The sequence below is a fragment of the Dromaius novaehollandiae genome, chromosome Z, assembly GCF_036370855.1.
Source record: "Dromaius novaehollandiae isolate bDroNov1 chromosome Z, bDroNov1.hap1, whole genome shotgun sequence".
Lineage (NCBI taxonomy): Eukaryota > Metazoa > Chordata > Aves > Casuariiformes > Dromaiidae > Dromaius > Dromaius novaehollandiae.
The window spans coordinates 27,423,932-27,450,776 of record NC_088132.1 but is presented as its reverse complement, the minus strand read 5'-3'; the positions used below and the strand labels follow the sequence as shown (position 1 = coordinate 27,450,776).

Sequence of the window (26,845 nt, the reverse complement as noted above, 5' to 3'; positions counted from 1 at the left end):
CCCAATTCCTTGATGTGAAATCCATCATCCATTACTCCCTGCCCCCCACCTTAGCTCTCCAAATGAAATACTTAGCCAATGGAAAAATATTCCATGTCACAAAAATTAAACTTTATTATAATCATTCAAAATCTCGGCTAATATTGTGAAAATAGTTTCACTAAACCAAAGTATTTAAGTTTGAATCGATTTTCATTCAAAACAGCAACTTTTCATCACCACCTGTGAACAAGATCATTTTACATTTTTATAATTTCTTTTTAAGCGATTCTACTCCCCCAAACTCAGACCTAGCAACTTTCGTTTACAACAGAACTCCCATTTCTCTGTATGCACAAAACCATTATTCATTAGTCTCATTTACTAACTCTAATCACTAATTCAATGATTGCTATAATAATTATGTTAAGCTCTGGACAGATTGCCTTCTCAGAGTAGTCAGGCAAGGGTACAAACATACAAAGAAAGATGCCGCTTCCCCCCGCCCCCCCAAACCACCCACCCAAGGTCACATTCAAGTGCACCTTGTTATTATTCCTGGTGCAAAACAATCTGCTTTCCTGTGACACATTTGGCAAATTAAGATCTATGCTGCTTTATACCACAGTTCAGAAGCTGCAAGTCAGCTGCCTGTGCAAAAGCAGAGGAAGGAGCCAGGGCAAACCCCAGGAGTTTCAGTATAATGCCATTCTTTTGGTTTTATGTTCTCACATTTCTCTAGGCCCTGAGAGCAACCTGATTGAATTAGACCTGCTTTGAGCGAGGAGTTGGACTAGATGAGCTCTAGAGGTCCTTTCCAATCTTTATTGTGCTATCATTAGCAGTTATAACAATAAGGAATAAGGACTGTATTTAGATACATCTTTGAGAGATGTTTGTGGACTCATTGTTATATCTGTAGCTTCCACTACCATTGGGAACTACATACACACACTAATAGGCACCAATGGATATTTGCCTTAAAACCATTGTTTCACTTCTACTGCAACACACTGGAAATACAAATCATAGTTTGTATTCAAATTAATTTTATTAGCTAAAAACGGTTTATAATGAGATCTGTGATACACAGTAAAATTCATAGCCCTGGAATCCTTTATATATAGTACAAACTGAAGGGTACCATTCTACCAGTACATCATTCATTTCTGTTTCGAAAAATCCAGTGACAAGTGATACAAACATGAAACAGGAACACTAAACAGAATGAAAGAATGCTTGAGATATTTTCAAAGTCTACATTTCTTCACAAGAATTCATGAGCTATACTAAGGCATCCAAAATTTATTTTTAATTTTGCAAGTATAAAGAACAGGCCAAACATTTCAGAACCATTTCAAGTGCTGGTCATAGAATGAATACTCTCTTGTATTTCAGAACCAGATCCTACAGTATCAGTTCCAGAGAGGTCTGCTGTCTGCAGTCTGCTTTGGTCTCCTCTTGCCACAGTACTTACAATTGCAGTTTCATTTGCTCTATGCATGCATTTCTTTGAAGAACTTTTGCTTTTTTCACCAGAAGTGCAGCTGGATTTTTTGCTACCATTACTTTTAATATTCGCACTGGAAGCAGAAAATGAATGCAGACTAGTAACCGATTGTCTAGCTGAGTGATGTCCTTTTGCATGTTCATTTTGTTTGACTCTCCTCTCAGAGAATGTTGGAGTGCTATTTTGGAGGTTATCCTCCTTATTTTGGCTAATTGTTTGAGATTCATTTTCTTTCCATGAGCCTGGCTGCTCTTGTACAACAACCTGAAATTCTTGCATTTCTCTGGGAGCTGAGAAGGCATTATTCACAACCATCTGGGACTGAAGTGTGCCAGGAAGAGAAACCTGGATGTCTCTACCTCCATTCTGAAAAAAAGAGATTCTAGTTAAGATATTGACACACACACACACACAAAGAAAAAAAAAGTACTCGAACTACCATATGCTAAACCTGTAAACTAAAACAAACTCTTTACATAATCCATACAAGATTCAAAGATAGTAAAGACCACAAACTCTGTTACCTCTCTAAGCCAGCAAGTTTCAGAAGGCTGCTAATGACACACAGTAGGCATATTAATTTCACATGTATCTTGTTCTTCATGCTACAAAGAAATCAGTTATACTGAAGTAGCCAAAGCACAACTACATTTAGCCTTCCGAATTATTTGAAATCCACGATGTCTGCTCTACCTTCAGAATAGTGTGATTCCAATAGTCTTATATCACAGTACCTAGCTGCTAACAGAAACCACAAAAATCACTAAGAGATAATAGCATGTATGTTAGTTGAAACTTTCACTCTTCCACATAAGCAAGTTAGTGTTTAAGTATACCTGCTAAGAAACTTGTTTGAATCACTTTTTTCCTAATTCAAATACGTTTAGAGGAAGCCCGAATTTAAAGTCACAGCACAGAAGAGCTTCATCAGATGAAAACATTGTTACAAGCTTAATGATAAGGAGCTCAAAAAAACCTATAGGTGTGATTACAATTACTCGATTATTCCAAATAGTTTTAATGCTGATTCAAATTAGAGAACTGCAGCTTGCTTTCTACACCATTAAATAAAAATAATAGAAAAAAACCCACAACCTTTTTACACTCATGGTTTTGAAGCTCACTGTGTTCTCGAAGAATTTGAAACACTTACTAGGGAAGACAATGATATTAGAAACATGCTGGAACGCATAATAAGTCTTAGCTTGACAATTTTATCTGATTTGGACATGGCTGTAAGCTGCCAATGTTTTAATTTTTAATCACCTTGAGAACATAAGCCTGGCTATCCCTCCCATTTATTTATTAAGAGGAAAAGGAACTTCAGCACTTACCTTGAAAAATCCAGTAGGTTTTCTACTCATTACCTTCAGAGTAGAAAGTAACATTTTATGTTGCTAATATTACAAATTTCTATGGCCTGAAATTCAAGGTGTATCCTGCTTAGAAATCTGCCTAGTAGGACTGAACACAAGACTGACATTACTTAAAAGAAAATTCCAGGGTTTCACTGGGCATTAGTACTACCCTCTACTATCAGATTTTAAAAATACTGAAACCCACTATACATGTTTAAGTGTATAAAAAGTAGTCACAGTATTATTATTATTGAACTGATGCATACCAGTATGGGAACTTCATATTTCAGAATAAGAAACATATTTACCACCACTTCTTAAAGTGCATTACAAGATGGTATGGCTTCTGCTCCAAATGGTCATCACTTGAAAAGACTTACATTAATATTTTAATTACTACAACCTGTATAAATATACACACACACACAGAGCAAAAGACTGATGGTTTCATGGATCATTTGCTAATCGTGACTTTCAGTCAGAAGCGTGGTAACAATTGAAGAGTATACTAAATAGCATCAACACTGCCACTAGCATTCCCTCTATAGGCTTACTTTCCTGTTCTGCGTATGTTCTTGTCTTTCTTCTTCAAATGATTTCTCCTTTAGCATCTTAGCAGGTTTAGTAAGAGTAGAATTCATTTGTGGATGCCCCAATGGACCAAAATCTGACTGGTCTATCCCAACTAATGCAGCAAGTTGCCCAAGTCTGCAAAACAAAAGTTGAGAAGAAAGTGACACAAGAATTTCTTATTCACATGAAAGACCTAAACATTCAATACAAGAAAAAAAAAAAAGAAAAGAAAAAAATCTGAAGCTTTTATTTCCCCTTTTATAACAGTTTTTCTATTATTTTCATGAAGCCCAAAATAGCTTAGTAAAGATGAAAGTAAGTGGCTAATGCTGTTCAGCAACTTCTGCCCAAATTAGCCTGCAGGTTCAAAACTGTCAGTCAGTGTTACTGGGGAAAGTAATGAGGCTCTTCCAGTAAGTATTGATCTCAGAGCAGAGTGTTGGCAATCAGATTCCCTTTCAGGCAGAAAAAAAGAATAAAGCTCTATCACTCAAGCAGAAGATTGGTGCACATCTCCCAAACTGGCATCATCTCTAGCAGCCAAATCCAATTATATGCTTCACAAATACAGACATGTTGTTTTGCTTAGCAGCTTAGAAATTGGCCAAACATACCACTTGGGGTTTGTTAGCCTAAGGCCCAACAGGAACTGAAAAGTCACAACCACCAACTGGTGGCATCACATTATACAGAAGCTTAAAGAGACAACCAATTTTTGCAGTTACTTAACTTGCAGAGCAGCTCCCTATTGTCATGAATAGATGTAGGGCCCATATGAAAAATTTGCTCTTCACGTAGCAAAAGACCATTCTTCCCTTCCTCCAAAGCTTGAAATTCATCCTGAAAGTAATGGCAACTCTACCAATTGATGTGCATGGAATTAGAACACTTTCTCTGGGTGAACTCTACATTAATTTACATTGTTACAATGGGAGGTGAGAGTGAGGGAGCAGGGGAAAGCAAATAAGATGCACCTGGCTCTAGAGAATTTCAAAAGACTCAACCCACCTAGCTTTATGTACTTCAGTTATTAAAAGGGAGCCATAGAAGGAAGAGAGGTGCACGCTTTCTGAAACCAGTTCAGGTGAGCCTTTCTTAAAAAGGGAACACTAAGAACCACAGATGATCCAATAAAGACTGAACAAAGATGTTTTAATAAAAGCTTTCTTTTAAGAAGGCCTCCTTTGAAATCCTTCCTGCTGGCAGATACATAAACTCAGTTTGAGTGTGTTTGGGTATGCTTTTTCACTGAGAGAAAATTAAACAGCAAACAAATAAGTTAATTTCTCTTCCTTTGTTTATTGCCAGTACACTCCTAGAGATTCTGGGGGAGAAGGTGGCGCATATCTTAGTGAGGATAATTTTGGAAAAAGGTATCAGCAGAAAAGGTAAAATTCATATAATACAGCAACAACCTACCCAGCATCTTTAAGGAGGTCTAAAAAAGCATGAAACTTTTGGAAAGAGTTCTCAATGCTGCCTAGAACACCTTCATCTTCCAAAATCATGTTGGTTACCGACTGTGCATGAAGAACCTCAGATAGGGAGATGTTTAGGTTCCTCAACCTTGCATTTTCAATTTCCAACTATATTAAAAAAAAAAAGAAAAAATAGGAAAAAAAGTTTAGAGCCATTTCCACCATTTTCAATTCAAAACAAAAAGAGACTTTTGCAGGCCTACATGCAGTAGTGCAAAGAGAAATACCCAACATAAGTGGTATAGATCTTCCTGTACCAGAAATACTCAGATTGCTGTTACATAGATCTCTGTGCAGGTTTGTTTATCCACAGCTGCTGTTCTATGCTACCATAGTGAATTTGCTTGAGGTACACTCAAAACTGCCAGTTCAGCACTGTCTTTAGCATGAATATAATGCTGCAGAGTAAGCACAAGCAAAAAGTTAGCTTTCGAGCCATGTCATCTTGCATTTGCTGTATGACACATTAAGACCAAAGTACTTGCTGTTTTCAGGAAAAAAACACCTTAATGAAAGCCAGTGTTCCCCTTGCATTCAGCCCAACATTTCAGAGCTAATGCACATAACTAACTGTCTCTCCTGCTCTGTGCATCCCCAAAATGAAGAATTTTCTTCACACTGAATCAAGTCAACATCATCATCTGAAAGCTGAACAGTAATAGTAGGATATACAAAGTTTTGTGTTCAAGTGAAGCAGTAACTCAGATGACCATTTAGGGTTGCAGCTGTGCAATCACTGCCATACCACAGGCTTTCCTTTTTCATCTTTTAAGAGATAAGACCAGAAAAGTTACAGATCCATGCAATCCATCCTAGTTGTTAAACCAGCATCACTGAAAGTGACAGGTTTAGAGATCACTGCTATTTGGCTCATCCTTTCACCTCAGACAAGGTACTAAGCCCAAGCAGTCTGGCACTATGTAGAAAGATTTCTTGTAGGGGGCATTTAGACTAAAAAGCATCTAAGTCTTCAAACAACACAAATCCAGCTGAGCTCACTGGCGCACTTCACATTACAGAAGGATGGCCAAGCTGAAGGATTCCAGATACCCTTTTTGGACACGTACTCCTTCTACTGTAGATGTCCAGAGGCACCATTCGTTGTTCAGGTTTCAAAGGGTACCACCACTTTTATTCCATTGGACATCATATCTAAAAACCCAGATCCACTCATTTACACTTACTTATACTGAACTCTGTTACAAGAATTCTGCATACTAATTACTCTCAATTCAGAAGGGTCTCTTCAGGTCAGCAACACCAACTCAAAAATAAAAGGGACAGGATAAACCAAATATAACAACATTCACAGTAAACAGCTTTTATATGAGCAAACTGCTTATATAGTAACGAAGGTGGGAGACCCCAGAGAGCAATCTATCTGCTATAAGTTACAAGCAGAATTAATCACATTCTCTGGAAAATGATCAGGATGCCCTGGATTATAGCGAATACACTGAATGAATGAAGCACTTTGAAAAGAGTAGCTAAACAGGGAGTTCAAGGCTCTGGAATAGGACCAATGGCAGGAAACCAGCAAAACACACACATTACCAAACGCAGATTTCATCACTGCCCTTAGGCTGGTAAGTGACCGACATGACTTTGAACGAACTGAAACTCTGGAAACTACCAGTTTAGAGGTTACCAATAACTAATCATAATTAAACAAGTAGGTAGTCTGATTTGTGCATCCCTAAAACTAAAGATGATTAATACTGAACTATCATTACCTCCATTATCCGTTCCTCAGCCTTTACTCTGGCTCTTCTTTCTTCCTTTAATTTTAGTAGGCATTCTTCTAGTTCCAACTATCATGAAACAGAAGATTAATCTCAATGTCAGACCGATGTGCAACATCACACACATTTAAAATCAGTATGTCCAATTAACAATTAGCACACGGAATTCCAAGCAATAACATATCTTCCACAAAAATACGTGACTCAGGTCTACCAATATATAACTCAAGGATGCAAAAAAATCTAACACAGAATAGTGGATGTGAGTGTGATTCACTGTTCTACTACTGCACTACAAATGTGTTAACATAAGATTACAGCACAAATTCTCTTATGTCTATTACCATTACTTTCAATCCATCAGGAATCATATCACTATCAGTAATGTATATTACTCTCTATCTCTTCTCCACCACCCCTTTTAAACCTCATTTTAAAACTAAATTTGACTACCCAGCGAAAATATCACACTGAGCTCAAAAAAGAAAACAAGAACTCATTAGCAGCCATACATAAGTTTTCAGAATTTATTCTTCACCCAAGACTTTATTCCTTATTGCAGCAATAGGAATATAATAATTCTAAACCATAAAAGTAATACTTTCTCACTGGTTTTGGTTAGTTTTTCAGTTGGAAGAAATAGGTTTCAGGATCCCAAGGTCTTGGAACGAGTTAAGCAGCTTTAGAAGCAGGTTTGTTTTTATTTGATCAAAAATCAAAACATCTAGCAAACATTTTAGTCTTATACATGAGATGCCTTCACTTCTATTTTAATTTTCCCTTTTAACTAGTGAATTTTTCAGTTTCAGTGAACAGTAATCAGGATTTGATAACTGATCATCAAGTCCTTTCCTATCACGGCAGAGCGATATCATCTTTATTTATAGTGTCTGAAGTGGAAGAACAGATGGGATTTTTTTTTTTAATGCCATAATGAAGTCTTCCGCTTCCGAAGGAGAAAAATTGCTAAAATTATGAAGCTGTTCTGTTTTTCAAGAAGGGTAACCTGTATTAGTTCACAGTACATAAAGCTTCTTTACTTCTCTACACACCTTGTACATAGGCACATACGTAACACTAAACAGACACTGCTTTTTCTATATATATTACCAGAGGAACAAAGATCCAAACAGCACTAAAAAGCTTTCTTTACTATCAAAAGCTTATTCAAGAGAGCATACTACGGCAGTTCATACAAACAACTAGCTGAAAAGATTAGTGTGCAACAGAATGAACAGTAAAAGTAATCCTTCTATAAATGCAAAAGAAGTCCTCACAGCTCTTGTAGGATGAGATACAGACGTTTGCATGATTCAAGAGATGCAGGTTCTAAAATATTCTAGATATAGCCCTCCAGTGACAACCACTCATCGTGAAGATTAAAGAGCATGTCTCCATTGCCCAAGGAAGCCTGCTCTTAAGATCCCTAGACTAGCATCAACCACGTTAACCCTGGAACTAGAAGGGTACAGTAGTGCTGTTATTACTGAAAAACATAAGCAAAAGGACTCCTAGAAGTTTCAAGTTTCAGAAGAATGGTATTTCTAAGGTAACATTTGGAAAAAAAGATTTATCAGTACCTAACAAAAATACCTTAACCTAACAAAATCACTTCACGGCAGGTGGGGGGGAAGGAATCTCTAAGAAGTGCCCTCAACAGACACCATATATTTTACTACAATCTACCTCAGAATGTGTGGAAATAACAGGAGCTGCAACCCCTTTTATAGGTACAGAAGCACAGCACAGAGGTTAGCAACCATAATGTTCTACATTCACATCTTGACATGCAAACTGGAATCTTGTGACCCAATTTTTGAAGATAAGGCACAGATATCACAAATCAGAAGAATTCCAACAGTTCCATTTACAGCATATATTCTTATACGTGCGCATGTGTGTAGTCTTTAGGTTTTTTTAAGAACTGTAGTTTAAAAACTGTAATTCTACAAGTTTTTTGTGGAAAAATTTCAGAAAATCCTAAAGATCACAGCACTGACCTCTTTTTCCAACTTGCTAAATTTTTTTCTAAAGGGCGAAGGCTTGGAAAACAGTTCAGTGTGTTTGTAAATTCTTTTGTGAAGTCGTTATTAACCTTTAAGTAATATCTCCATCAATGGTGTGGTGAATCAAAACTAGGAAAACCCCAGATTTTGTTACCACTTTAAAAAAATCTTGATAATTTAACTATGTCTCCTCACAAGCAATATGAAGCCTACATATTAAAGAAAGATGCCTTGTACCTCTACAAACATATTTGTCACTACTAAACTACAATACACATTGTACACTTCTGCCACTTGCCTTCCAGTTCTCGAACTCACCCAATTATATAAGCTAATCTGAATCATTACAAGGGTTGAAAAACAAACTGGAAAAAATAATATTTTTTGCCACATTGGCAAGGTGAATCAACTTGCCTTCTGATCAGATACACATGTAAACTTTATTCTTTGACTTGATATTGAGAAACCCACTAGTTTACCCAATCCTCTAATCTTCATGCTGAAAAAATTAAAATACATTATGGGGAGCTATACCTACATACAGGCTACAAATCTGAGCCTTCAGTGGTTCGCACCCAATAAAGTAGTCCAGAAAGAGTGTTCACAACCTTAAGAAGATGAAGTAACAGAGACATCTATAGCCTTCCCAATTAGTTGCATTTTTCTAACTGTGTATGCTAGAATTTATATAAAATTCTATACATTCTAAATTATAGAATTTTATATAAATTCTAGCATACACAGTTAGAAAAATGCAACTATTTACTAGATCATGCCATTTTCTTTTTAAAAAATGAGTATAGTGCAATCACTACTTTTAAGTAATTCAGATGATAACATTAGTATTTAAAAAGAGTTAACCTGCTAAATATTTTGAGGTTGAAGTCCACCATTTATATGATTAGTTACATTTCTACACTCTGGGAAATTACTCAACCACATTCTTAATCAGAGGCAATTCAGATGCTTCAGATTCCCTCTAGTGGAAGGAAAGAATGTATCAGTTCTTATTTTTCCATTTTAGTAGAAATAAACTTTTCAGTTAGCCAAAGAATGCATATATATATATATTTTTTTTTTTAATGAAAACGCAATTAATATTGTTTTACTGAGTGTTAAGCTTTAAGTCCCCTTTTGGGCAGAAGGCTACGAAGAAGTTCTCAAGGATTTGCGGACTAAAATAAAAATTCTGTTCATTTAGTCACATGAAGGGATATTTGGAGGGATCTTTTTCAGTACAGTAGTAGTTTAAAAATTTCCCAAACTCTTGCTGTTTATTCCTATTCTGAAGTCCCATCATTGTTCTAGCGAAGCTGGTTGTCCCATTTCACTGAAAGGCTATGCCAAAGCCTGCTCCAGCTGAAGACACTAGGTTATTTTTTTAGCTGGATCAATTCCTCAAGCCAGTTCCCCACCCAACAGCTGTGCAGTAAGAGCTGTTCAATGAGAGTACTTGAATCAAATCAGCACAGGTAAGGAGGCTCCTCTGCTTCCCCTCTCAGTTTTTCAGCCAAACACTTCTGCCACTTGCCCTGCTCCAGTTCTGGAACTCACCCAATTACATAAGCTAACTTGAACCATAACAAGGGCTGAAAAATAAACTGGAAAAATAATGTTTTTTGCCACATTGGCAAGGTGAACCAACTTGCCTTATGATCAGATACATATGGAAAAAAATACAAGACTGAAGGAAGAAATGGAAAGCACCAAAGCACTGGGAGGGGAAGGGAGGAAAACAGACCTCACCTCACCTTTCAATGGTGAGAATTTGTTAATTTGGTTCTGCCATAACATAAAGCCATACTTTTTATCAACATGACAAAAAAGGATGGGGGAGGCACAGAAACAAACAGCTCAAGACTGTTTAAAAGGTCAGATTTACAACCACGGCCTAAAAAAAGTATTTTGTTTTTCAGATTCATAAAATAGTACTACAGTAAAACTCTCCAGTATTATGTACTTAATGTAATTAGATCAGTAAAATCTGAACCTTTAAAAGGACAGAAGATTTAGAAGCAGTTCTGGGGTATGCTCCTAAGATTTGTAATTTTCCTCCCAGAAGACACAAATTCATCCTTTCTTTCAGTCACTCTTGTACGTGTGCAGCTAATCCAAAGATACACAGAAAGCATCAGATTTATTTCACTAAGCTGAAACAAACAAACAAAAAAAATACATTAACCAGACCCAACACTACAGCTGCACTGACAACACAGGCTGACATGACAACCTCTCTGAAACATAAAACATGGTTTCTGTCTGCCTCTGCAGTGTATCACAAAGGTAATACTTCCCCCAACTCCAAACATCAAAAATAAAAATATCAAATGTTTCCTGAAAGCACAGTACTTCCTGCATAGACATTCTGGATGTAATATGCATGTGACATTGATTTCTGTGATTCCAAATACAATACTGCTCTTGACAAAAGGGCCGAAGCCACTGCACAGCACAATGTCAACATACTGCACACAAGCGGTAACATTAAACCACCTACAAAGAACAAAGCCGCTACAGAACTTGAAATCCAAGGTATATTAAAAACCTTGAAAGTCTGCCTGAACAACATCTCTAGAGAGAAAAATGGTAGGTCTAAAGAAAAAAAAATACATTAGCCAGCAGACAGGCATGTAGTTATTTACTGTTTGGAGCTGTACAGTCATTCTATCTCCCATGGTAACTCTGAGCCATCCTACACTCTCCCATTAGGTATAATTCTGCAACAATGTCAAGTTTTAAATCCACCTTGGCTTACATAAAGGCAGCTCTGTGGTCCTAATATTTATACACACAAACAGTGCAATCAGTGCTCTCAAACAATCACCTCCAAAGCAAAAATAACTGCAGGTCTTATTTTAAGAATTACCTATCTGGTCAACACAGCTTCTCCAAACAAACTTTAAATCCTAACACTTCAGAAACAACCCAATTTTCCTGCCTGAGGGGGTTATTTTATAACACTGTTATATTACCTCGGTAGTGTTACTGAGCCACCAAAACACACCCTTTGTTCTCCCTTCCTTTCATTAGGATATTCTCTGTGAAAAAATTCGCAGCAATAGTCAGTCTCATTACTAATCTTCATTTTTTTAGATCTATCGAAGGAATAGAGGAAATAAAAAGCAAATCACTGTCACAGAGCTCAATTATAAAATGGAGTTTCAAAGCACTACTAATTACTTCAGTATTTTTACACAACAATCATTAAGGTATTTCAGCTCTTGGAAATAACATTAAAATACATTTATAAAGGGACTACTTGGAAGGAAATACCAGAGACAATAACACTGATCAAGAGATTCATATGAATCATGACTCAAGACAGGAACAGACAAATTATGCATATTGCAGCTGGGTGCATTAAGTGAAGTTCTTTCTGATTATGTGTCCGATTTCAATAAAATGCTCATAGCATACATATCCTTATTGGAACTACTCAGAGTTTGGAAATTTGGTACATATTTGATTATCTTTTCAAATGGAAACCCATGTGACGTAATGCAGAATAATTAAAAAGTCATTCAGAAATCCTCTTCCATGACTGGTTATTAACTTTACCAGGATTTTTTTGGAAAAGCAAAACAAAAACCCACATGCAACATACTCTATGTGACATCATTCATCTTTATGAAGTTTAAGGCACAAAATGTGCTTCTTACCTGGAATTGCTGATACTTTGTTACATTAATTTTATCTAACGATTTTGTCAAGTCAGGATGATGGATAATATCGTCCGATTCTTCTGTCTCTTCAGTTTCAGAAGTAGCAGCACTTTCTACTGTCACTTTCACAGGAATTTCTGTCTAATGGCATTAGAAAAAACAAACCCCTGAGCATTAAACTGTGCAATAAAGCCAACAATTAAGTATGACCAAAATCTTCACTTAGATGCAAATTTTCGCAGAGCTCCTTATGCTGTATATACAGTGTGTCGAGCTATGCAATTTAGAAATAAGTACACAGAACACAATATAAAAATGTACTGGTGCGTAGCACTGGTAGCATCTTTGCAAGTCCTGCTCTCTTTCCAAAGCTGTGATTCCAAGGCAGCTGGACTGATTTAATAGCTCACTGTCACCAAAAACAGGAAAGGTTTACTCTTATTCCCAAATCATCCTTTCATCCCACCATAGCCCCCTCTGTTCCTCCCTCATTGTGCTGGCACCAGGAACCACCAGACCCTTCTGTGAGCTAATTTAATTCAGCAGCACACACTAATGCACTTCTCCAATTTGTTTGGTGGGGTGGAGGGCGAGGGGATGGGAAGGGAAGGGCAAAAAAATAGGTCTCGTTCATGCGGCTGGGTTCACAAAAGCAATTCACATCTGGGTACAAACACAAATATATAATTCAGAAGCACAAGGGGATAGATAGGAAGAACAGAACCTTTCACAGAAGAAAGCTGTTAATTCTACATACTGCCTCTGGAAGGACCATGCTCAAACTCAACCTCAGACTCCTCATGAGGCTAGGAAACCAAGAGAGAGCAACACAAGATAGGGAATCGGAGAAGTTCCAACCAAATGCTGAAGTAAACTTATTTTATACTTCCATGAGAGACACATACTTTAAGGTGTTCCAGTCTTAACTTCTCAATCACGTAAGCCTAAACTTTTAGATGGGAAAATTCTGTTCATTACATTTGCATCCTTTTTAGACATCCATCTACTAAATAAACCATCATCTTCTCAAAAGTACAAGAGAGAGACAGTACCTGAATCTTCACTGGTAACTCTTGAGTACTATCCACTGGAGCCCCCCTTTAAAAAAAAAAAAAGTCTATATTATGTCACCATTGCTACTTCAACTTCCAAACAGAAGATTCTAGACTAAGCAAAGCAGTAAGAGTTAAGATAGCATTAGACACTTCACTGCATCCCTTAAACATCCATTGCATCTTCACTCTGTTTTGCTAGTACTCCTACAGAGCTAAGACCACATTCCTGGATGCTAATGTTAAGCACTTCAGTAAACATTTTCCTTGGTTAGTTATTATGAACTAAAGTCAATAGGAGAGTTTGATGTTCAGCACTTTTGAAAAAGTTCAATAAAAAAGTATAGATAGAGCAGTGTATAACTTTTGTTTAAATATTTAATTTATACGACCTCAAATTACAGAGGCAAAGGTCTAGGGAAGAACAGAGATTTTACAAACTTATTCAAAGGAAAGCACGATTACAAAAGTTAATCTTGTAATGCTTGGAAGACATAGTGTTGTTTTATTTCACAGGGCTTAGACAATCATAGAAACCTATGCTAGAAGTGGGGGGCATGGGGCAGAAAAGGTCGGAAGAATACCTAGACACCTGAAACTGGATGCCAGATAAGCTATATTACGAACTCAGAAAGCTAGAGTACATCTTTAACTACGATGCATCATCAGTAACAAAAGAATGAGTAAGATTCTCTTCTATGAGCATCTGGATATTCCTATGGCCACAAAACTGTATCTTGGTGCATATTGTAAAGGCTTGCTGTAATTAATCCATGTACCATCCCCCCAAAGATAATTATATAAACAAATAATTATGGATGCAATATGGAATTCTGCGTGAAACTTAAATACATATTTAAAAAAAAATTGTGCTCTGTCACGCAATTTTGATGCTTTAGTATTTTCCCTTGTACCGTGAAAAGTTCACCTGCATCTCTTTGCACGTTCCGCAGTGCGCCAAGGAAGGAAGCCTTTTGTGCCTGGTGGTAGTGGTTTTGGTGAATAACTGTCTTTCACAGATGGATTTTTTTTCCCAGGACTCACAGACTTTTTAGATGTTAATCCTGTATTAGACAGTAGGAACAGTTATTCACATATACACTCATAGTTGACAGTTCACAAGATCTCCGATGTAACAAAAGCAACTGCAGGAAATCCACCTTTCAATCTAGTTTTGCTAGACTACTCGAGCTTTTATTTTGCTTCTCAAAGAACAGGCACAGCCAGTTCATCTGTTTGCAATTACAAGCTTATATGTTTGACTTATGTCAGGCGGGTCTAAATAAAAACATTACTCAAAAAGGAAGCAAAGTTCTGTGGCTTCCTACAAGCTTGTTCATACTGCTAATTTCAGATACCTAAATCAGATGTCGACAATGGGAGCTTAGGTATCCTATATAGGAAATAAGGCCACTTACGCACTTCAAATTGCCCTGTAGTGGCCTTAGTGTGAAGAATGTTGGTTCTGTAATTGACAAGATACTTGAATGCTAAAGCTGGTATTCACATTGATCCCTTCTACAGAACACCAGGAACATCCTCACTTTAGAGGAACAATAAAGAGAAGTTATGTTCACCAGTCCAGTCTTTTGTAGTTGTTTTTAAACCACACACTAATACCCAAAGTAGATTCACGAACACCTAATGCAGATGCTCACTCTACTCAGTCAAAAACTAACAAGCCCAGAAAACTGTTCACCTGGTGTTTCATATAGTTAACTGAGTGAGAATTCAGCTTATTGTTTCTCTGAGAACAAAGCCAATTTTGTAATGTATAGGAAGGCATAACTGTGGTAATGGGATTCCACATTTCGGTTTGTTCTCAACAATGAAACAGGATAAAGAGGAAGAGTTTTTACTTCCTGACTCCCCCCTCTCTTTTTTTTAAAACCTCCAAGTCAGACATCATCTTCTTCCATTATTCACAATTCATCTGTGCAAACAGATTTCAATTTGATTTATGCTTACCTCTCGGCTTCCAGATAACTAAAGCAAAGATGAAAGACAACCAATGTATTATAGGGAGATATTAATAACTTTTTGAAAATTTAGCTTATTACAGTTACCAGTATTTAGTTACAAATATTCAAGATACCAATGTTATTTTAAATATACTATTTATAATAAGTTTACATGAAGTAAAGAAATCTTAGAACATTTTGTACATCAGTAAAAATTCATGCTTGTTTCTTCTGGCAGAGGAAAGTCTGGTATAGAAAGGCTGCAACATCAGAAAAAACAGACAACTCTCTACCATTAAGCTTCCTAAAAGTGAACAGTTATGGGGAGGATGCCCTTGGAAAAAAGTATATGCAATGCTTCAACATACTTTATTCAGCAAATCCTAGTTTTCCCAGTCACACATATAACAACTCAAAACAAGATCAAGTTTGCTATTGAAACCACTGATGCTGGAAGAAGCATTAGTGAATTAAGAATCAATGGAATTCTCCTGGAAGTAGAAAAGTATTCAGCAAAACACTGGCATTTAAACACATCATATATTTTTGTAATGAAAGTTTAATGTTGAAGTATTGCTTTGTAAATAAAATTTACTATACTCAGAGAAAATAAAGACCGTATTACCAATACGAATAGTAGCTTTTCCTTTTCGACCACTTCCTAGGACAATAGTTCTTTTCTTTGGTCTAGTTTTCAAAGCATCCTTTGAAGATGGAGATGTCAGCCACTTATACTGGAACTTTTTTTTTTTTTTGAGTATTATTTTTAGAAAAGAAAGACATTATTTTAGTAACTGGTATTTCAGGAGGTGCTCATTTAAGACTACTTTTCTTTCTCAAAAAGAGACCACTGCCAGTAATAGACAACTTAAACTGTAAAATTAAGAAAAAACAAAAGTCCCACAAAGCCACAATTCAAGCACAAACTCAACGCAAGTTTGAGTGCCACATTATCAGCAAGTGTTCCCAGAATACCACTGTAACATCCCATCCAATTTTTTCCCTTCTCCCATGTAAAACACTTCTCCTTTTATAGTAACAAAAAATGGCATCAACCCTATAAAAAGGGAACTCTGGCTCTTGCTTTTCATTCTCTACGGAAAGCTGGCTTGCTAGGAATGACTGGCTCAGGCCAAAGTTCTCTAGACCAATAAAAGCTTCTTGACATGATTTTATATTGCCAATAAAGTAGAGTGAAGTGTAATTTTCACTGCCTCTAATGAAAATTCATCCTCACACAGTAAAAGCATCCAAGATAAAATTAAGACATAGTGATAATCAAATGCAATTGCTGTGCTTCAGAATTCATTTTATTATGGTAACAGTTCTATTCTTAAAGGTTTCCCTTCTCTCAATAAAAACTTAATTATTCTTCCAGGTAGACATTCTTAAGTTGCATTGTCACTTGGATTTTAGTGTGTATCAAATGAGTTAGTAGAAAGTCTACCATTAAAGCTACCCAAGAAATGGAGTTAGAAACTGAAATGTAGTTGAGATTAATGCAAAGCTTGTGTCAGACAGCTCTAAATCCCACACCAGAGTTCTAGGAACAGTATGATGAAGTTATTCCCACCAGGCTCCACCTAATGCATGAGGAAGATTAAGCGAGACACAGTTACCGTGCTCTAACTAACTGACTTTAGTCCAAATTTATAAATACATCTTTCTTGCCTATGATAAATTGGGACTCCAATTATTCTTGTATGAGTTTTGCCGGGTCTACAACTTGATCTAGCTCCCGAGACAACTAACTGTCATTTTCAACTACAAAAATCTTTAGATGGAAAGAGTAAAACTAAACCGTAAGCTTTTCAAGGCTGGAATATCTTAATTTTGTTTTACTGCACACATAAAAGAGCAGCTGTATTGGGTTAAACCAGTAATATGTCTCTTGTCTAGTTGTTTGCTGCTGTTATACACTATCTGAGTATAAGGGTAGCAAGCATATTGTCATTTCTCAACACTGTCTTAGGTCCTTGAGCTGGGACAATGGGGGCATCTTGTACCACAGACATCTTCAGTGGATTTTTCTTTTAAGCTTTCCAAGAAACTATGCAAACTTTTATCTCTAGCATACCTAATCATGTGTGCAATTATAGGCCACAATGTTAGAGCTACACAGTGCTGCTAGCATAGTCTTAGCTGTCCTTTAAATTTATTAGAAAGTTTCCTACGTTTAACAGCATCAGTTAGTAGTGAACAGCCCTTCTTGCAGACTTGAAAGCTCACCTCAAAAGGGAAACAGCTATACTTACGTATAAGAAATGAAAAACAACCACTTCTTAGGCAGAACTGGATGGAAGGGCTGTTGTGAACAGTAAGCAGGTGATGGCCACCACAAATAGCCTCTAACATACAATTACTGAGACACGATCTTCTGTATATGCAATGACTTACTATGGGGCCATACAAAAGCCTAAGTTCTCTTTCTAAAGCAACACACCTTAATTCATTTCCTACCTAAATATAACAATGGAATTTACACAGCAGGTGCCATAGTGTCTGTCAGATGTTACAGAATGCAGCTCTGTCACCTCTCAGATATACACAAATTCTACACTCTATGCATGAACTCTACTCTTGAGAATTGGCAAAGTTAGCCTTTGGCAGGCTAAAAAAAAGCTGAAACTAGAGGTAGCTGAAACTAGAGGAAGTGCTAGGGATGATGATCCATACCACTCTTCAGTTGGCTCTGGGAGTGAGATGTGGTATGAGTTAGGCTGCTTGCTACATGAGTAAGCAGCACTTTCAGACCAAAAAAATTACATTTTACCTCCCATGTCAGAAAAGAAAAAAAAAAGAAAAACTATATGCATAGACTAAACTTAGTATGATTCTTTATTTTAGGTAGAATCTTCATTTTCTAGTGATATGAAATCCAGATCTCTAGCAATGATAATGGGTAGAAGTATAGCAAAAAAAACTACTAGGTTAAATATGTCAGATATAAATACCCACATTTTCTCCATTATGCAAAATGGACCAGCACATCCTTTTAAAACCTCACAGGTTTGGAGGCAGTGCACAGATGACAAAAGGAAGCAATGTAGACGTTAATTGACTGTATGCTGTTCTACAATCGTAAACTTCAAGAAACAGAAAACACTTCTTTAAATTTGTAAACTTAGTCTAAAATGGATCCTCCATAAAAGTTCAAGGAAAATCTGAGAATTAATTGATTTTTTTTTCAGTATAACACTAAAACTTATCACAAAATAACAAGAACTGAAGTTTTAGTTACATTCAGAATTTACGTACTATAGCATACAACTGCTGAACAAGATCATTAGGACTCGTAAAAATACATTACTTTTTTTGTACTCTTACATTTTACTTGTGTAACGCTGACTTTTTGACTTTTTATAAAATGAAGGAGTCCTTGCAGTTCTTTCTGCAACAACGAAGCTTTATGACTAATCGTGCATCTTTGATACCTCTGACATTTTACTCCCTGAAAGTCAGCAATAAAGTGCTTTTAGCCAACATGGAGCACCTTCAGACCCAGCTCAAAGAAAATCAACTGTTTTTCTCTTCATAACATCCAGACTTCCGTAACTAAGCTCAAAATCAACTACAAATCCCTAGTATTTACCCTATAATCCTAAGTATTTTACCCTAGTATTAGGGTAAAATAATTGTTTCAGTTTCAAAAGAACGTTAGCCTCCAACACTAGTTGTTTGTGTTCATCTTGCTAAACAGGTGGCTTATTCCATTCTGAGTGCCTGCACTGTTCCCATAAGCAGTAAATGTGTTCTTTATGGCAGCCTCCCCACAGGACTTATGAAATCACGGATCAAGGTTGCTATGTTCTCAGTTATGGAAGAAAGGCAAAGTACTTAGTAAGCTGGTGGCCAGTCATTTTTTTATTTACACTGTTAACCAGATACACAAGATTACTAGTATTGCCAGTATGACTTAGATACTCTACTACCTTGATGAATATAAAACAAGGGTCTTAAGTTGAATGAACTCTTAGCATATGGAAATTCTCCAAAGAGTTGCCTCTCTTCATAGTTCAACTTTCCATCCATCTTGAGCTACATTTTCTCCAGGAAGATGCTATTTTCATGGAACCCCTGCAACATTTTGCAAGTGCTGATTCCATCCGCCAAGGAGAAAAAGTACTCTTTCACAACCAACCTCAGTTTCTTCAAAAGGTCTTTAAGAGATTGAAGAGGGGAACTGTATTAATCCCCTAGGAATTCTACACACAAACTTCTCAGTTTAGAACTTACTCCCTACAGAGTCACAGCTCTGACTTTCAAGCCTTTTCAAAGCCAAAACAGCTATAAGGTCAGGAACAAGACTGGTGCAGCTGTCAAAAAGCAAGAGTAAAGAGTGTACTCATTTGCTTGCTAACTCCTTTGGGAACAGAATCAGATTTCTGAGTTAAGAACAAGAGACTCAGTATTTAAACAGTATATCTAATCCTAAGTGTTCCAGATATTCAGTCTATGTAAGCTACTATAAACTCTCTACAGAGTATTAGACAGTGATGGAAGTGGGTACTGTACTTACTCAAGACTATTCTTTCCAATATTAACCATCTAAGAAACTACAGTTCAGTTAACTGAAATTAAGTTTTTTGTCAATAATTTACATAGCTAAAAATTAAGTTATTTTCAAACTTATTTTTAACTTGTGAATTCCTTTTTTTTTTTTTTAAATTGCCTTGATGTTCATGTGTTAGCAAGAGACACACATACTAGAAAACTCTCCAACAGCAATATTAACTTATGTTCTAGGACAATGCATAAGTGTATATAAACATTTTTATTTTTCCTCTCATTAAATGAGTATCCTGTCTCTATTACATAACATATTAAATTACATAACAAAGCATACAAAACACCCAAGACCGCATAGTTCTTGCTGCTGCTAGTGCTGAAGTTTATCTTTTTATAGCATTCTTTCTTAAAAATGCTTAAAAATGCTTGTATCTATAACTGAAATAACTGTGTTACATTCATTCTGAACAAAGTTGACCTCATAATGCATGCAATGCCAACCACAAAAACAAAACAAAAATTTACTATGAAACACTTAACACATACCTCTGAATTGGCACTATTTCCATTCATAAGAACTCTTTCAATAATGCTTTTCATCAAAATGTGATCTAGAGTTAAAAATGTCACATGAAGAATTTCCTGTATGAGACTTGTATTTATGCAAACAGATCACTGAATAGGCAGTATACATTACCTGCCCTCCTCCCCACACACTTGCTTTAATGCTTAGAAAAATACCATTGCAGGTTTTTTTTTCCTTGGAAGCAGTGTACTTTCCCGCCCCACAAGAGTTACTGAAAAACTCCAGAGAAGAGGACAAAGGTAGGTATAGATACATACCAATTAAGGGATTTTTTCTTATGTCAAGTACCACTAATGTTCTATTAGCTTGTAGAGCATCAAATAATGACTTTGCTCCTTCATTGGATATTCCACACTGCTGCAAATCAAGTGCTAAAGTGTTTAAGGAGAAAAAGAAAAAGTTGCATAAGATGTAGTCAATATCTACTACAATTAATCCACCTCTGCTGAACACCACCATTTCACAGAATGGATGAGGCAATGTTACAGTAACAGCCATGGGTATAAATTACAGTATTACTTTCACTGGTGGAAATGAGATATTTAGATCAGTATTATATATCAATGTTAAGAAATGTAACTATCAAACAACTGCAAAGCAAGGAATATCAAACCACAGTTAAATCACTGTTCTTGCAAATTACTACCAGAAGTAATATTGCTAGATACCAATTAATACAGCTGCCCAAAGTTGCTTAACATATACAAACAACTTAAGTCTGAAAAGCCTGAATCAGTGCTTCTAACCAGATCATCTCCAGCACACATGAATACATTATTCAGTTGCCATAAAATAGTACTGTCATGACTTTGGGCCTTTTTTTTCCCTCCATGCTGTGCATGCATAGTGTCCATGTTACCTGTACAGCCAGCTCAGACAAACTGTAAAACAATTCCAGTAGGCAAGTGTTTGATTCTACATACAGAATGCTATGACTTCTATCACCAAGATTAGAGTTACTTAGTACATACATACTATACTACAAATTATTCATCCAGAATACTAGAGAATTCTTGGACACTTTGACTATTCAGATAAGAGAGGAAAAGAAATTTGTTCTGAAAAAAAAATTCAACTTATTCTTTGCTAGTTAAACGCTGAATTACTCATTTGGCTACATTTGCTATAATTGCCAATTGCAGGTTTTCTGCCTGCCTCTATTATATCTTAAAATCAGTGTTTCACAATACCTTTCAGCCACAGGTCCTCTCCTAGGCATTCTGCAAAGGCACTGGCTCCTCTATCTCCAACGAGCATGTTGCAGTTGAAAGTAATGCGCCTCAAGCCTGTCATACAGTCCAGGTCAGGTCTCCTATAACGTAGGCTTTCAGCCCAAGCTTCATTATGTCTTTTCATTGCCTGGTGCTTTGCAAAGAAGAAAGTCGTTATCAAGTGCAAAAGAAAAGCCGTTACTACAGATGACAAGATGATCGTGGGTTATTTTTGTTTATAATTAATGTTTAATAGCTGAGTGTTGATACATCAAAGACTCAGTTATACCACTTCTGAGTTCAAGAAATATCACAGTCATTCCTGAACACTGCAGTTATCTCATGCTTGTTCTGACCTTGCAATTCACAATGCAAATTACTAAGTACATCAATTCACAATGCAAATTACTAAGTACGTCTAGAGAACTCTAAACATCTTACTACCTTGTTTCTGTCACATAGACATTTTCAACACATCTTTAGTAGGAACTGCACACTATGAGTGTGCTTTCATGCAGACCAATTTTAATATTGGTTAGAATAACACATTTGTATTGTAGTAGTCACAAGCTTACTAATCACCTAATTACTAGTCTCTAAACTGCAAACTCAACTTCTTTAGTTTTTACTTAATACTTAAGAATATTTAAGACATTCTGAAAAATTTGTGTGTAACATTGATGAAAGAAGCTCTCCCCAAAACAGATGTCAGACATTTATGGCCCGAATTAGAATTTGAAAGCAAAAGAAAGAAAATTAAGTGATCAGTACTACAGGTAATTAATTCAGTTCACCAAGTCACAGAAAAATGTAACAATAACAAAAAAGTGGGTGTTCACATTCACTGCCATTAAAAACAAAAACAAAACAAAACAAAAAAAACAAAACACTTAGTTATCCATGGCAGATGCAGTAATCCCACCACATTTTAAGTTACAGGGAAATATTTCACAAGGAACTTAAGAGAACATATTTGCAGATTATAGTACTCCTTACTTTGAGTTCAGCCCTATTAAACCCCTCCAAAACAAAACAAAAAAGTACATACACTGGTTATACAGTCCGTATATTTCCCATCAGTAAACAGAAAAAAAAAAAAATCTTCCTTTATTATTGCATATATAATACATGATGATACTTGAATCTGCTGCAATATCAAACAATTTAGTCTCAATTGAATGTTCACTTGGAGGTTGATGAAAATTATTACATTAAAACTAGCTCAGCATTTAACATTCATGTGATAAGAGATTTCTCACAAGGAAAACACAATTCTCAAGAATATTCAGGCATTTCAGAAATTCAGGGTAGGCTGGGGACAGGGCAGGGAGACCATTACTGTAGCTATGTTAGAGACTATCCTTTTCCTTGAGAGATTTCACGTCAAGAACAGTATATGGCATAGCACTGCTCTTATTATCAAATTATTACCATAAAAGATCTATTTGTTTACAAGCTGAATACTACAAGGTCTTAGTTATTTAAGTACTTCTGAACATTTACGGTTAAGTTACCTTTAAAACATTTGCCATATGTTCTGCCCCTCGCCAAGTAAGGCTACATCCTGTGAAATTTATGCATCTGATACTAGCTGAGTTCTTCACACTCTGACAGATTGCTAAAGGGAACAGAAGTGTTCAATGTTATATACACACACTAAACAGCCAGATCATCAGAACAAACATTTTTTCACTGCTATATTAAGAAGCTGAATTAGCTTTAACAGGTAAACCCTTTGACAAAGAACTAGTGTTGAAAAACAAAGTTTATTTCAAATATATCTAACCATTGTAATTTAAAAAGATTAAATATTTTCAGAGTGTTTAGCAAAGACTGTCAGAACTAGCTAGAACATGTTTTATTTTACTTGTGTAAAACACGAATAAATCAAGAAAAAGTTAATTTCAAATTTAACTAATATAACTTTGTTTCAAGTAAAGTATAATCAACATTATTAAGTAGTACATCTGTTTTCTAGATCAGGTAAACAAATTCAAGTCTTTAAATATTGTAAAGCCATGTTAAATAAACTGAAGATGGTTATTTTTAATCAGTGTGAACAAATTTAAAATGGGAATGGAAATACTGAAAAGTTTGGTTTTACCTACTTAAAGGATTAAAAAGGGGGTGGGGGGGGAAGGTATATTTACGCCTTTACCAATCACCTCACAAGACCAGTTATTTTTCTTTTATTTTGAAACTTACTTTCTAATCCTCCATCTCCAATCGGACAGTGGGCTAGGGAGACACTCTCCAGAGATGAAGTTTTGGCCAACCCCTGCAAAATAATAAAAATATATATATGTTTCTAAAATGGCTTCAAAAGAAACAACAACATACAAATAGAGAAGAGACCAAGACACCCAAACTGCTCGGCACAAACACTTTGTGCTCCCCGAAAGATGCAGAAGGGCCTAAAGCTGTGAAGCAGTTGCTTTGTTTCGCACACGAGCGGTCTGAGCCTGCAAGAAAACAAGCAGCCGTCTCATTTCCTAGAAGCCACTCAAGAGCAAAAGAGTAGCTCCAACAGAAGCAGCTCTCCAAAGTGCGTTATCTTCTTGGTCCCTGGCAGCTTTTCTTCCATCATTACCCTGCACAGTAGTGTCAGTCGCAGGCCTAAGTTATATACCCCAAACACACAGTGGAGATGTTGAAAGAACCCTCCCATAAGCCTTGATAAATCAGAGCAAGAGAAAGTTAATCAATTTTGATTAAACACTAGGTTATACTAGATGCCTCAGCAGAATGGCTCATACATAGGTGAATACAAGCATATCTTCCAGAACAGGCACATCCCCATCTGTGACAAATACATATAAAATGATTTGCTACTTCTCTAGGTTTTACTCGTAGAGCTTTATTTAATTGCACATTACTGCATTCTCACCTTTGTTAGAAGTATTAGATCTCTTTCTCTCAGAAGTAATCCCTGCAGTTCCAAGCTTTTTAGTACATCTGATATGCTCAGACAGCCTTTGACAGCTTTGCATAGTTGACCAGTCAAGTCTTTTGATCTAATTGCTGGAATTCTCCTTCTGAAGTAAGTTTTATATCTTTCAACACCTAGTACACAACAGAAATGAAGAGCAGTAACATCCAGTCCCTATTGACTTGAAAGCTATGATAAGCACACCTTTTTTTGCTGCTGTTCTTAAATAGAAAGAATTACTTAGCTATTACAATTCTCCCGCACCATGAATTCAATCACTCACAAGTTTTATGCAAAGAGTTTTAACATCCATCAACATATTTATCATCTAGAGCCATCACTACAAACCTGATTCTCCAAGACCCTGTTGATGAAAACTTCTTATTGCAATAGAAGTCAGGGTCTTATTATGCCTGATAGCATTTAGAAGCGGTGCCCAGTCAGCAGCTTTGATGCGATCTACAGTTATATCAAGAGCACCCTCATTCAGATTGGCTTTCACAGCTTTCAGTGGGACAGAGCCTTGAACAGCACACAGATGTTCATAATGAGAGTAGAAATCCAGCATGCACTGTCTTCTTACTTTGACCGAGTCAATCATCTTTTATATGTGATAAAAGTCTCTCTAAAATGAGGGAGGAAAGAGATATTAATTTTTCCCACAGGCAACTGGTTTAGTGACATATTGCGAATTGAACATATCCAAAACATGAGAATACATGGCTATACTTCCTACATTGAAGACATTGAGCTGCACGTGTAATGCTGATGTTTAGGGATGTTTTATACCTGTGTGAGGATAGCTGAATAGGTAAGAAAAAGAAATGCTACATTTTTATTCTCCTAAACAAATGTGTGTATCCAAGAGCATATGCCCAGTGTTCCAGCACTAAGTGGTGTAAAAGCTTTCCTCTTAAAACATAATTTTTTAAACATACAGTGTCTGCAGATTACTTATAAGCCCACTCCCTGACCCAGCACCTAGGAATATGAAGGACTATTCCAAACACCATTTACATCCTCAGAACTACTTGTCAGCTTCTCTACTGCTGCAATCAAAAGTCTGAATTCTCGTAATAAAAAATAAGACAAGCGTTTCCCTTAATGTTTTTGGTTTTGGATACCTTATGCCTGGCCCTGGCACTCAAGTTTTACACATTTGAGGGGTGAAGAGAGGGCAAACTGAAAGACATACAACAAATTCCATCTCAGGAACAACTATGTAAGTTAGGGCTCTTCAGCACGGAAGTCAGTGGATATGAAAGAGCTGCACAAAATCCTGATTGGCTTAGAGAATGTGTACAGGCAACAATTATCTGCTGTTTCTTTCAATACCAAGGCAAAGGAGTATCAGACGAAACTAGCGGGTGGTAGAGCGAAGAGAAACAGAGCACATGGCAAAACTGGGAAATCCAACCCCATGCTAGAAGTTTTCAGGAGACTAAAAGTTTATAGGGATTCAAAAAAATAGACGGGCAAGTTCATAGGGTGGGAAAAAAAATTCACAGAAGACTACCGGCCACAGAGACAACGACTCTGACCTAGAGCCTGAGCTGCGGAACAGGCACATATTCTGTGAAGCACCACTACGTGTTCCCCCTCTGCTTAGACACTTCTTTAAACACCTCCTGGTCCTTTTATTTGACCTGTACAATCACTGTATGCAAGCATATACAGCACCCACTGAACGCGTGCAAATAAACAGCTCTGACTATACTTGGAAAAATATAGCATTTTATAACATTGCACCCACGCAATATTGCCACTACCTAAAACCAGCCCAGGGAACTACTTCAGTGCTCTGCCTCCCTAACAAAGCACGCCATCGAACCAGCACGACCTCGAGACTGCGCTGTTCGCTGCCAAGAGAAGGGACCGGGGGGAGATGGCCGCTTCCTCCCCCAACACACCCCTCCGCGCGGGCTCCCGCCTCGCCGGGCCGCGCCGGGCCTCCGCCAGCCCCGGCGGGCTCCCAGCCGGGCCGCCAGCCTCCTCCCCGCCTCTCCGTCGCGGCCGCGTCGAGCATAGCACCGGCCGCCTCCCCGGCTACCTTCCCGGGCCACCGCGCCCCAACCGCAGCCCGCCAGCCGCTGAGGCGCGCCACCGGCCCCGGCACTAGCCGCCCGCCGCCGCCGCTCCGCGTGAGGCCGTTTCCCTGGGAGCCCAACGGCCGCCCACGCGGCGCGCGGGGCTGGCGCGCCTATTGGCTGTCACCCCAGGGGCAGCCGCGCGCGCGCGTCCACCCTCCCAACCGCCGGCCTTCGTGCATTCAAAATGGCCGCGCCCAAC

The 26,845-nt window shown here is 37.3% G+C and overlaps 1 protein-coding gene across 3 annotated transcripts; it reads right to left on the bottom strand.

Moving 5' to 3' along the window:
• Window positions 1-89: 89 nt before the first annotated feature.
• LOC112983245 (centrosomal protein of 78 kDa) lies at window positions 90-26,845 on the bottom strand. 3 transcript variants are annotated; one of them, XM_026100231.2, is made up of 16 exons: window positions 26,607-26,845; window positions 24,905-25,181; window positions 24,515-24,690; window positions 23,833-23,905; window positions 23,142-23,245; window positions 21,607-21,781; window positions 20,674-20,787; window positions 20,377-20,441; window positions 15,947-16,055; window positions 14,289-14,424; window positions 13,361-13,406; window positions 12,306-12,449; window positions 6,632-6,709; window positions 4,840-5,006; window positions 3,402-3,555; window positions 90-1,855 (listed from the first exon to the last, which is right to left on the bottom strand). In XM_026100231.2, exons 2-16 carry the CDS (start codon window positions 25,155-25,157, stop codon window positions 1,337-1,339), a joined length of 2,313 nt encoding a protein of 770 aa, XP_025956016.1. In that variant the 5' UTR covers window positions 25,158-25,181; window positions 26,607-26,845; the 3' UTR covers window positions 90-1,336. The 3 variants fall into 3 exon arrangements, with proteins under 3 accessions (XP_025956016.1, XP_025956015.1, XP_064358677.1); XM_026100230.2 differs by having other exon boundaries at window positions 15,947-16,061; window positions 26,607-26,844; XM_064502607.1 differs by lacking the exon at window positions 26,607-26,845 and having other exon boundaries at window positions 15,947-16,061; window positions 24,905-26,091.

Coding starts and splice junctions, on each gene's coding strand:
- LOC112983245 (XM_026100230.2), bottom strand. CDS start 25,157: ATGATTGACTCGGTCAAAGTAAGAAGACAGTGCATGCTGGATTTCTAC. Junction 24,691..24,904: donor ACAGGGTCTTGGAGAATCAG/GTTTGTAGTGAT, acceptor GTTGTGTACTAG/GTGTTGAAAGATATAAAACT. Junction 1,856..3,401: donor AACATACGCAGAACAGGAAA/GTAAGCCTATAG, acceptor TCTTTTTTTCAG/AATGGAGGTAGAGACATCCA.